Raw genomic sequence first — 12,305 nt, 5'->3', positions numbered from 1 at the left:
GCACAGATGTGGAGCAGGCGCAGGCCTCTGCAAGCCTCTGATAACAGTATAAAAGCGACGTGATGTCAGAGTCTCAGTCTGTAATTAAGAAATAAGAAAACTCATTTGAAGGAATGGCTGCTGCTTTTTCAGTTTTCGATTTAAAGGAACAGTTCAATGAAAAAAATGTTGTTCCAGACCAGTATGAAATTCTTTCTTCTGTGGAACACAAAAGAAGTTTTTTTTATTTTCAGAAAAGAAGTTTTGGTTGAACTGTACGTAGGGCTGTCAAACGATTAATCGCAATTAATCGCATACAAAGTAAATGTTTGAGTTTGCCTAATAAATGTGTGTGTACTGTAATTATTATGTATATATAAATGCACACAAATTATATACATGAATGTGTTTGTATTGTGGCGGGAGGAGTAAACGACAGACACAGTGGGCGTGACGTCAGGCCTTGGAGAGGCTTTTATTAAACATAAAAGAACCAAGAGTGTACAAAAAAGGGGAATAATGTGTCCAAAATAAACAGGGGATCTGGTGTCCTCATCGTGCTGGGCGTTCCGTGAAGGAGGGGCAGTGTTTGAAAGGGAAGGGTTTAGGTAAGGGGCGGAGTCTGGCGGCTGCACACACTCCCCTTTAGGTCCATGGCTCTAGGGGTGGCGGCTTCCTTCAGCGGCTACGTCTTCCTTGGCTCACGCCACTTCTGGGGGATTCAACGGCCCGGCATCCTTGCCCGTCAGCTGTTTAGTGGGTGCGTTACTTGTCTGGACCACGGGTCCGGCAGCTCGTTGCTTCGGCAGCCCTTCATTCCCTCAACGTTTCCTTCATGGACCCACAAGGACACCAGCATGCATGCACGGGGAAGAGACTGGTCTCCCGAGGAGAGGCACGCTCGGCACTTCAACAGCGGCGTTGAGGATGCTTCATTGACGTCAGGTGTGCCTCATCATGTGCTGCCAGACCTGGCTGTTTTGGTGCCCCTCCTCTCTCGCACACCCACTCCCGTCAGGAGCCTGATGAAGGGTGGCGATTAAGGGACGGGGAGATGCTGATAAGTAGGGCGAGGCAGCCGACTCGTCACATCCACCCCTCCAAGCTACATCCCCGTCATCAGGCCGCCGCGCACACGGGAGTGCTACCTTCTTCAGCCAGGCTCCAGCGGTCGGATTGGGCGAGGATTCCTCTCCGGGCAACTCCCTCTCGCAACGCACCGGAACAGGGAAAGAGAAACTGGGATTTAGTCGACAGCCTCAAACAACCGCAGGGTAAGTGATACTAAATGAGACAAAAACACTTACCCCTTTAGCGGCTGGGAGGCCATCTCTGTCGTTTCTCCGTCCAAGTCAGGATTTTCACCAACTTCTTTTGCGAGCGAGAGGGGATGACGTCATCAAGTGTTGCCCAACTGTGCTGTCTAGGCTCCGCGTTGCCCGCATTCTCCACCAGTGTGGCGGGAGGAGCAAACGTCAGACACAGTGGGTGTGATATCAGGCCTTGGAGAGGCTTTTATTACACTTAAAATAACCAAAAGTGTCCAAAAAGGGGGAATAAAGTGTCCAAAATAAACAGGGGATCTTGTGTCCTCGTCGTGCTGGGGGTTCCATGAAGGAGGGGCATTGTTCGAAAGGGAAGGGTCCAGGTAAGGGGTGTAGTCCGGTGGCCACACGCGCTGCCCTCTCAGGTCCGCGGCTCTAGGGGCGTGACATGCCCCTTTGTCAACTGTGATGCCTGGTTACTGGTTTAAACTTGGTCAAAGATTTTTGGGTCAGCACACCTTAATAAACAATTGTTTGCCAATATAGTTTAGAATACAATGAATTTAGGCCCAGAATATGCAGAGCTGTAATAGCTGCTAATGGTGGATATTTTGATGAATCAAAAATGTAATTTTTTTCTATGTATAAACTGTTCATGTAATAAAATATTTTTGTAGTTTGTGTTGTCCCTTATCAGTGCAAAATTATCACAAATTAAAAAGGATTCAAGCCAATATTGTCCAAAACCCCACTTTTCTTGGGCGTTTCCAAACTTTTGGAGGGCAGTGTATATTAGGCAAACTCAAACTTTTATTTTGTATGTGATTAATCGCGATTAATCCTTTGACAGCCATAACTGTATGTTAAATTTTACATCTTGAATCTTCTGTATACTAATTTGTGTGTCCATTAGGTCATGTCTACTGTTGATCACGGATTGTCCTTCTCTCGTCCAAGAGGAATTGGATCTCATCAGCGCCCTCTCTCGGCTGGAGCAGTTTGGTGTAAAGGTTCTTCCCTTACAAGGTAACGCAGCACTAAGCTATTACTACTGTTTGAAAATATGTTCTTCTTCCATTTTCTTCAGGAGATTGGTGCTCTAGCTGATTAAATCGACTAGATCAAATCCACCAACAACAATAATAATAATAATAAATATTTTTGAGCAGTAAATTAGAATATAAGAATGATTTCTGAAAGATGATGTGACTGGAGTAATGATGTTAAAAAATCAAATTTAAAATTCACAGGAATAAATTACATTTTAAAATATTTTCAAATAGAAAACATTTATTTTACATGGTAAAAATATTTCACAATTTTACCATGTTTGCTGTACTTTGAATCAAATAAATGCAGGTTTGGTGAGCAGAAAAAACATTTTTTTCATGTTAAGAGGAAGTGGAGTTATATATTTTTCCCCATTATGGTTCGTGCTGTGAAAAATGAAGAGTGTATTAATGATCAGTTACAGACATAAGAGACTGTACACATCACAACTTGTTTCACTACTTCTTTATTGTTGGTCTGTATACACATAAAATGAACATATCTGTCTGTTGCACCATGACTTTCTTTTTTTTTTTTTTCTCCCACAGAGTTTTAAATTTTAAGTCAACTTTAAAAAAAACATGTTGTTATATATTGTGTTCTGTGCAGCTGTTTTTTGTTCTGTGTGGAAGCCTCTTAATTAAAACTTGCTTTTTCGTGATAGTACTAACACACTCAACTGTCCTCGAGCTTTTCTACGCTCATTTTCGTTTTAAGGTTTCTGCTAGTTACTTTGTTGATGTTACGAATTAGATATTATAATGGTAAAACCAATATTAATGTTCAAAATGGAACATCTAAAGCAGACAGCCATCTATTGTTAATCTGTTGTTGTCAGCGAAGCACAGTGAGGTGGTAGAGACAAAACCAAGGTGTCATTGATAATACAACACAAGTGAAAAGTGAAGTAAAAGTACACGCATTTCCAAAAAAGGAAGGCCTCTTTAGCCCCATGTGTCTCTCCCAGTGTCCTTTTGAAGAAGTGAAGAAACTGTTTTGTCTAGTCAAGGCAAGACCAGGAGCAACTCAACTCTCCTTCCTAAACTTATAAAGGAAGTCTGAATACATCAAGTGGAAACTCTCCTTGAGCTCATTCGCTCCTCGTGACTCGAGTGACCCCTCGGCTGTTCCCGCGCTCCAGTCTTTTTCCTAGCAGGTGAAGTTACACATCCTACTCTCAGCCAACAGGGAGCTGTAGCCTGCCTCAAAGCTCGACTTACTGCTTATTTTATCTACTTATTTCCCACCTTCTCCTCCAATTTGTTTAAATCTGCACTTTTCAACTTTACAAGTAGATAAGTGAGAGATAAAGAAGCAAAAGCTAAATTGTAATCAGTGACACTTACGTTCAAGCAAACACAAACCTCTTGGCACCTCACACAGATGCACGGCTGTTTTTGGAAGCAGGTTAATGGCTTTGGCAGGTGCTGCTGATGGCTGGCTGGTCTGTGTGCGGTTCAGGTGCTGCCCCCGTGGTGTCTCCTCAGAAGATGGAGCTGTCCGCCCCCCCGCAGGCCTGTGACTCGCGGCCCGCTCGGCCCCCTGCCTGCTTCAGGCCAGGGTGACCTCCAGCACAGACCACTTCCAGCTCAATAGTTTAAACTGTGCTCAGTCAGACAGCTGAGATGTGCTTTGTGTCCATCCAATTACCACACATCACAAGTACTTGCCTGTTATGACAGGAAGTGTGGAGAATGCATGCAGTGAATTACATGTTGTTTCATATTTTCTTTAGTTTAGATTGTGCTTTGTTTTAAAGAGGACATCTGTTGCCCATTTTCCTCAAGTTGGTATGATTCTTTAGGGTCTTCATGAGATGTCTGTAACATACTTTGGTTCAAATTCCACAAGGGTGTGTAAAACAACACGACTCTTTAAATGCTAATGAACTCCGCTTACCCCGCCCATCCTCTTCCGCTTTTTCCGTTTTGTGTATTCGGTAGCGCATTGCCATCAAAAACAAAACAAATCCGCTGCATCTACTTTTATGTTCACTTTTTAAACTAACAAAACACCTGCACTGCTTACGAGACATTGTTGCTATAGCTGTTCGAGCACGAAGAAAATCATGGACACGCGTACAACTAGAAATGGAAATATACTAATACGGGACAGACCATAAGTGGTCGTGAGCAGGGCGTGAGCAATATGACATCATACTGCTTAGAAAACTTAAGTCAATGTGTTTATGTATAAATATATCAGGGTTCGTACAAGGTGCTAAAAGTGCTTGAGGTAACTGAGTTTGACTTTTTGAAATTTAAGGCCTGGAAAACCCATGAAAAAGAGGTACTTGAAAAGTGCTTGATTTATTGAAAGACCGTGTATCCATGAAATAAGTATTCATATTTTTTTTTAAAAAACACATCTTTTCATGCAAAATTCATGGAATTAAAAACATTGTTTTTTTGTGCCTATTTCATGCTAAAAGAGAAACCAATTGAGTGAGTCATTTAAGCTGGAACTGCTCCGATTTATTCAAACTCGTGACTTCTTTTCATTTCAAGTGATTCACTAGGAAAAGTCAGATCAAATTAAAAGAGCCATCATTTGCAAATCATTTGATGTAGATCAGGACTTCTGAGCTGGTTCGCGAATCATTTGACTCAGATCCGAACTTTGCGTATTGCAAATTAATTGATTTAGATTACAACCTCAAGTCGCGTATCATGAATCATTTGATTTAGATCGGAACTTCAGAGCTGGTTCGTGAATCATTTGATTTAGATCAGGACTTCGGAGTTGGTTCGCGACTCATTTGATTTAGATCGGAACTTCGGAGCTGGTTTGCGAATCATTTGATTTAGATTGGAACTTCGGAGCGTGTTCGTGAATCATTTGATTTAGATCAGGACATCGGAGCTGGTTTGCGACTCATTTGATTTGGATTGGAACTTCTGAGCTATTTTGTGACTCATTTGATTTAGGTCAGAACTTCGAAGCTGGTTCGCAAATCATTTGATTTAGATCAGGACTTCAGAGCTGGTTCGTGAATCATTTGATTTAGATCAGGACTTCGGAGCTGGTTTGCGACTCATTTGATTTAGATGGTAACTTCGGAGCTGGTTTGCGAATCATTTGATTTAGATCAGAACTTCGAAGCTGGTTCGCAAATCATTTGATTTAGATCAGGACTTTGGAGCTGGTTCGTGAATCATTTGACTCAGATCAGAACTTTGCATATTGCAAATAAGTTGATTTAGATTAGGTCTTCGGAGTGGGTTCGCAAATCATTTGATTTAGATTGGAACTTTGGAGCATGTTTGCAAATCTTTTGCTTTAGATCCAAACCTAGAAGTGCGGATCGTGAATCATTTGATTTAGATCAGGACTTCGGAGTGGTTTTGTGAATTTTTTTTTTTTTTTTTTTTTTTTTTTTTTCCTTAAACAGTAGAAAACATCGAACCATAAGTGAGATCTCTGATTTAAGTCTTGAAAGTCAAAAAACGTAGTGCTTGAAAAGTCCTTGAAAACCTCAGGAAATTTTATTTTACAGTATCTGTATGAACCCTGATATATGGTCATGTGAATTTCCAAATCATGCACAATTTTCCAGATTAAGATTAAGTGACAGCTTGAAACTGTGATTTTGTGCTTCACATTTATTCTAGTCTGCACATACTGCATCTCTGCTAGGTTTTGTCCTTTTTTTTGTCCTTTTCTCTCATTTCCTCCTTCTCTCTGCAGTGCGTCTGCGGACGGATCGTCTATCATTGATAAAGGAGTGCATTTCTCAGTGCCCTACTGCGTACAGACAGTCCACTCTCCTCCTCAGCCTGGCCAGACTGCTGCGTGTTGCAGGTAAAACCGAATGAAAACTTCCCTCAGCATCACACTAACGGTCCGTTTATGTAATTCCGTTGCAGAAAACCGCTTGAACGGAAGTGTTTCCAGCTACGAAGATTCATCTGCACTGTCACAGCCAGCCAGCCACAGCAGTTACGATGAAAAATACCCACATCAGTTCTTGGCATGGCTTCAGCCAGGGCTTTGTTTTAGTCGTTAGTCAACACACTTCTCAAAAGATATAAATATTTTCATGCCATTCCAAAATGACAAGACAGTCGAAGCAGAAAAAGGCGGACTAAGGCGTCTCTTTTTTGTAGATTAAGCAGTGCTAATCTGTAAGCTTCCCACTGTTCATTTAATCTGTATTTGCCGAGTCAGCAGCGCCGTGTCTACAGGTGAATAAATAGATGAATACGCTTGAGTGAGCGATTGAATGAATAAGTAGACATTTCTTTGAAGTATGCTTTGCTCAGGGTTTAGAGATTAATATTGCATCGGACAGCCCAAAAAAATGCGCATCAGAGATGTGACCTCATGAATCAACAATCAGTTCCATGAATCAGCATGATGTCAGGGAAGTGAAGGGATTGTGTACAATGGGTCTTGTTAGCTCTCTCTCTTTGTTTCTTTCTGAAGTAAAGCCATTGTGTGTTTTGAAAGGGTGCATGTGTGGATCGAAAATATCCAATTTGTGTTTGTACATGGCCACATGATAACACATGCTGTGTTGTTGGCTGCAGGTAATTGGTCTGCGCTGTTTTGTCCCACATTTGGAATGTTTGGCTTTGTGTGTTTCACAAATGCAGGAAATGGTGGTGCGTAATCAAAGACAGTGGGGTAATTTTGTGGTGGTACCAGTACGACCTCTAACAAAATTGAGTCACACTGACACGATAAATGGGCACAAAATGCAACCCTGGAGCAAATTAGGCACTCACAGATAGGGTACAAAATGGGTCTTGGAGCTTTTAAAAATGTCAAAACAATTTTCATCAGATGCCTATTTTCCACAAGTTGATATGATTAAATAGCGTCTTAAAGAGAAGTCTATAATATGCTTTGGTTACAATTTCTCAGTGGTAGTGTAAAAATACACTCTTTTTACCTTGTCAAAATCAGCCCTTTTCAGAGCGAGCCGTTTTGTTGGATTTGCCTTTAAATACTAATGAGCTCTGCTCACCCCACCCATCTCTTCTGTGGGCTTACGAGCCGTTCTGTTTACTTTAGCCGTGTTTAGCCACGAAACTTGCTAACTAGCACATTATTAGGAAAGGCGATTTGCAAAGATGCATAAAAACCCTTATACTAACTTCTGCTGTAGGTGAAGCTGCATCACGAATGATTCGCACGAACGTAGACACATTTGGTCAGATCGGAGATTGGCGCATTTCCTTCAAAAGCGAAAGTAATGTTAATCTTCTGCGTCTTCAGTGGCTCAGATGTGGGTATTAATTAACGACTGCTGTGTTCTTTATTACATCTAACAACAAAACACCTCAATCGCTCAATCTGAGACATAGGTAATTACATGTTGCTGATATACAGTCATAACGCACAGCTACGAGTGTGATATTGCACATATCAACAGTTCTGCAGCACTAGTGTCTAAATACAGTTGAGGCCAAAAGTTTATATACACTTTGCAGAATCTGCAAAATGTTAATTATTTTACCAAAATAAGAGGGAGCATACAAAATGCATGATATCTTTTATTTAGTGCTGACCTGAATAAGGTATTTCAATATCAATATATCAGTAAAAAAATTTATTTCGGTCCTCAAAGACAGCATTTCACAAAAGTAAATAAATAGTTGAATTTATAAAAAATGACCCTGTTCAAAAGTTTACATACACTTGATTATTAATACTATGTTGTTACCTGAATGAGCCACAGTTTGTTTTTTTTTTGTAATTTTTCATGAGACCCTTGTTTGTCCTGAACAGTTAAACTGTATGCTGTTCTTCAGAAAAATCCTTCAGGTCCCACAAATTCTTTGGTTTTTCAGCATTTTTATGTATTTGAACCCTTTCCAACAATGACTGTATAATTTTGAGATCCATCTTTTCACACTAAGAACAACTGAGCGACTCGTATACAACTATTGCAAAAGGTTCAAATGCTCACTAATGCTCCAGAAGGAAAAAACAATGCATTAAGAGCTGAGGGTGTAAACTTTTGAACAAGATGTGCACAATTTTCTTATTTTTTCCTAAATATCCTTTTTTCATTTAGTACTGCCCTTCAGAAGCTACAGAAGATACTTACATGTTTCCCAGAAGACAAAATAAGTTAAATTTACCCTGATCTTCAAATTCCAAAAGTTTTAACCCTCCAGGCTCTTAATGCATTGTTTCCTTCTGGAGCATCAGTGAGCATTTGAACCTTCTGTAATAGTTGCGTATGAGTCCTTCAGTTGTCCTCAGTGTGAAAAGATGGATTTCAAAGTCATAAAGTCATTGTTGGAAAGGGTTTAAATACACAAAAATGCTGAAGAATTTGTGGGACCTAAAGGATTTTTCTGAAGAACAGCGGGCAGTTTAACAGTTCAGGACAAATGAGAGACTCGTGAACAACTATCACTAAACAAAACAAAACAAAAAATAAACTGTGGATCATTCAGGTAACAACACAATATTAAGAATCAACTGTATGTAAACTTTTAAACAGGGTAATTTTTATAAATTCAACCATTTTTTTCTTTTGTGGCCTATATGTAAATGACTTTTTATGTGAAATATCTTAGTCAGGTCAGTACTAAATAAAAAACAACACGCATTTTGTATGATCCCTCTTGTTTTGATAAAATAAATAACTTTTTGGAGTTTCTGCAAGGCGTATGTAAACTTTTGACCTCAGATTTTTTTTAAAAACCCTCTTTTGTGCAGAACTACTTTCTTCCGCCACGGATTCAAATCCCAAGTTGACAGTTTAACAGCTGAGCCCAAGCCTCCGTTTCTAATTCAAAAATGTCGCTTTCGAAGTAGTAGTGAAGAAACCTTCAGTTGCTTCATTGAAGTTTATTGTATTACTGTATTAAAAGCTCACTGTCTTATGTACATTATTTTGAAAGGGAGATCGACTGAGATATTCTAGCTGTTTTTCGTGATAGCTTTGTGTTATGATAGCTTTTTTTTGTGGAATTATCTAACATATCTAGTTAATTCTCACATCACAAAGCATGTAGCTGGTGCCTCTTTAAAAAACATAAAAAGAAAGTCAAAGGGCCACCAGAGTACTCACTTGTCATTAGTTAAACATTCTTTCGAATCTCTTTCGGACACTTATTTTGTGCACAAGCTGTCTTCAAATAGGTGAAGCCATCAGTTCTTGTGTTTGTTTCAGGGGTAATTGAGGTGATTCCAGAGCTCTGACTCTCTTCTCTTCTGCGGATGTCAGGCGGATCAGTATGCACACCGTCAGAAGCTCTTCTTGTCGTATATAGTGGAATTGATTAGCTCTCTATGAAGTGACTGGGTGTTTGCCGCGCCAGTGTTTGATGTATTCACCTTGGCTTACCCTCGACTAATGGCCGTAAGGCTGTTTTGTTTGTGCATGTGTGTCAGCGCACCTGCGGCTGTATCTGCACTGGCGTGGAAGAAAGGTGAAATGAGGAGAAACGGACAGCAATGAATACTCCTGATATATCAAGACTTCCATGTCACACATAAATCAGGTTGGAGTAAGGAGATATGCCACTTCCTGTAGTTCGACCCTTTTGATTTTACTGGCGAATAATCATATCCGTGGGATCGCAGGCGTTCGCGCACGTTCACGCTCACTCTCCTGCCTCCGCTCGTATTATTGCCTGTCTGGCCTTTGATGCTCGACACACACTTTAATGAAAAAGACAACCCCTATCACTGTTTTCATCAGGCTTTATGGTCTTTTTTTATTTTCTTATTTTGGACCGAGATCAGAGCTGTGTAAGAGGCCATTCTTCTGAGATGTGATTGTGATATTTGTACAACATCTAAGCAGCCATCCAGGAATTTATCAGAAAAACATCTGAAAGGAAATGAATTTACTGCAGAGCAGTTTCACATTCTGGACCTTTGCACTTCCATCAGACAGAACATTTGTAGTAAAGCGATGTTCTGTGGCATATTTGTTAATGTATGATATTAATCAGATCCTCAAAGATCAGAGTGAACTTTGAGATGAATGACAATTTGAAAAATGACAATACTGGGCAGGCGTGGCCTAATAGTTAGGGAGTCGGACTTGCAACTGAAAGGTTACGGGTTCGAGTCCCAGGTCCGGTAGGGATTGAAGGTGGGGGGAGTGAATAACCAGCGCTTTCTCCATCCTCAATACCATGACTGAGGTGAGTCCCTTGAGCAAGGCACCGAACCCCCAACTGCTCACCACAGCACAAATTCCGAGTATGAGTCACCATACTTGCCTCATGCACGTTCTCAAAGGAATAATTCACCCAAGATTAAAAAATGTACTGTAAATCTACAAACCATCTGGCCATCCAAGATGTAGATGAGTTTGTTTGTTAATTAGAAAAGGTTTGGTACAATTTAGCATTGCATCACTTGCTCTGCAGTGAATGGGTGCCGTCAAAATGAGAGTCCAAACACTCACAATATCAACATCTTGTGCAGTGAATAGCTGCATATTTTGTAACAAATCAAATCTAGACGTTTTTCAAATCTAGACTTCAAACTGTCATATCCTGCTGAAGTATGAATCCAGGAGGAAAGAAATATTTAAAGTTTGGAGGTTTAAAGTTAAAGGTGTTTCTCAGCAAGTGATGTAATGCTTAATTCCTCCAAATCTGTTCCAATGAAGAAACAAACTCATCTACATCTTGAATGGCTTGGAGGTGAGTCAAGTTTTATTTTTGGGTGAACTGTTCCTTTAAATGTTCCAGAGTTTGTCATATCTCATGGTTGTGTGATTGTTTTGCTGTTTGTTTAGGTGATGATGAGGCCAAGAGGAAGGGTCAGGTGCTCACGCTGCTGGCAGAACAGGCTCTGCGCTGTCAGGACTTCAAGGCCTCCTACATCCACTGCCAGGATCTGATGGCTGCAGGTAAGACGGCACAGCTTGGCTCTAAATCTCACTTCACTTTCTACTTTGTTTTAATCCAAATCAGAAGTGCACTGCAGATTTTCAGGGATCAGGCTTTTGTATTCTTTAAAATCTTGAAGCTTAACAGTTTTAAAGGGATAGTTCACACAAAAATGAAAATTCTGTCATTAATTACTCACCCTCATGTCATTTCAAACCTGTAAGACCTTTGTTCATCTTTGGAACACAAATTAAGATATTTTTGATACAAGAGAGTTTCCTGACCATACATAGTAAGGACACTGATAAAATTGTCCATGTGACATCAGTGGTTCAGCCTTAATATTATGAAGCTACAAGAATGGTTAATTAATGTCCTTACTATCTTTCTTCTAAATTCTATTTCTATCTTAATTTGTGTACTGAAGATGAATAAAGATTTTACAAGTTTGGAATGACATGTGTAATTAATAACAGAATTTTTATTTTTGGGTGAACTATCCCTTTAAGAAAAAGGTTCTCTGATTATGGTAATTTTTTTCGCTGTTGCATTTTTTACATAACATTTAAACCTATTCAACCTCCTTACCATAGTTCTTTCATAGTAACAATGATATATTTCTGGCCTTGTTGCATTTATTATTGATAAGACAGTTAAAGCAACGATAGGAAGTGATTGGAGAGGAGAGAGAACAATGAAATCAGGAAATCTATTGTCGTTCTATCTATCATTCTATCGTTCTTTCTGTCGTTCTATCTATCGCTTTATTTATTGTTCTATTTCTGTCGTTCAATCTATTGCATCTCTATCTGTCGCATTATCTATTGTTTGTCTGTCGTTCAATCTATTGTTCTATCATTCTGTCTTTCTGTCTATCATTCAATCTATTGCTCTAGCATTCTATTCATTGTTCTGTCATTCTGTCTATTGCTTTATCATTCTATCTATTGTTCTATTATTATTTTATCTATTGTTCTGTCGTTCTATCTGTTCGATCTTTTGTTCTGTTGTTCTATTGTTCTGTCGCTTTATTGTTCTTTTGTTCTCTTGTTCTATCTGTTGCTCTATCTATTGTTCTGTCTATTGTTCTATTGTTTTTATTCTATCGTTTTGTTGTTTTACTTATTGCTCTATCTATCTTTCGATCTGTTGTTCTATTGTCCTGTTGTTCTATCATTTGTTCTATCTATTGTTCTATCGT

The 12,305-nt window shown here is 39.6% G+C and overlaps 1 protein-coding gene across 1 annotated transcript in view; it reads left to right on the top strand.

The window, feature by feature from the left end:
* Window positions 1-12,305, top strand: part of nbas (NBAS subunit of NRZ tethering complex) — a 218,895-nt gene that overhangs the window by 80,961 nt on the left and 125,629 nt on the right. Inside the window, 3 exon segments of the mRNA XM_051138331.1 lie at window positions 2,158-2,270; window positions 5,982-6,095; window positions 11,011-11,124. Of these exon segments, the coding sequence (XP_050994288.1) occupies window positions 2,158-2,270; window positions 5,982-6,095; window positions 11,011-11,124 (341 nt within the window).

This window comes from Labeo rohita, chromosome 20 (genome assembly GCF_022985175.1).
Source record: "Labeo rohita strain BAU-BD-2019 chromosome 20, IGBB_LRoh.1.0, whole genome shotgun sequence".
In the NCBI taxonomy this organism is placed as follows: domain Eukaryota; kingdom Metazoa; phylum Chordata; class Actinopteri; order Cypriniformes; family Cyprinidae; genus Labeo; species Labeo rohita.
Note: the sequence above shows the minus strand (reverse complement) of the source record. Positions and strands in the feature narration are given on the sequence as shown.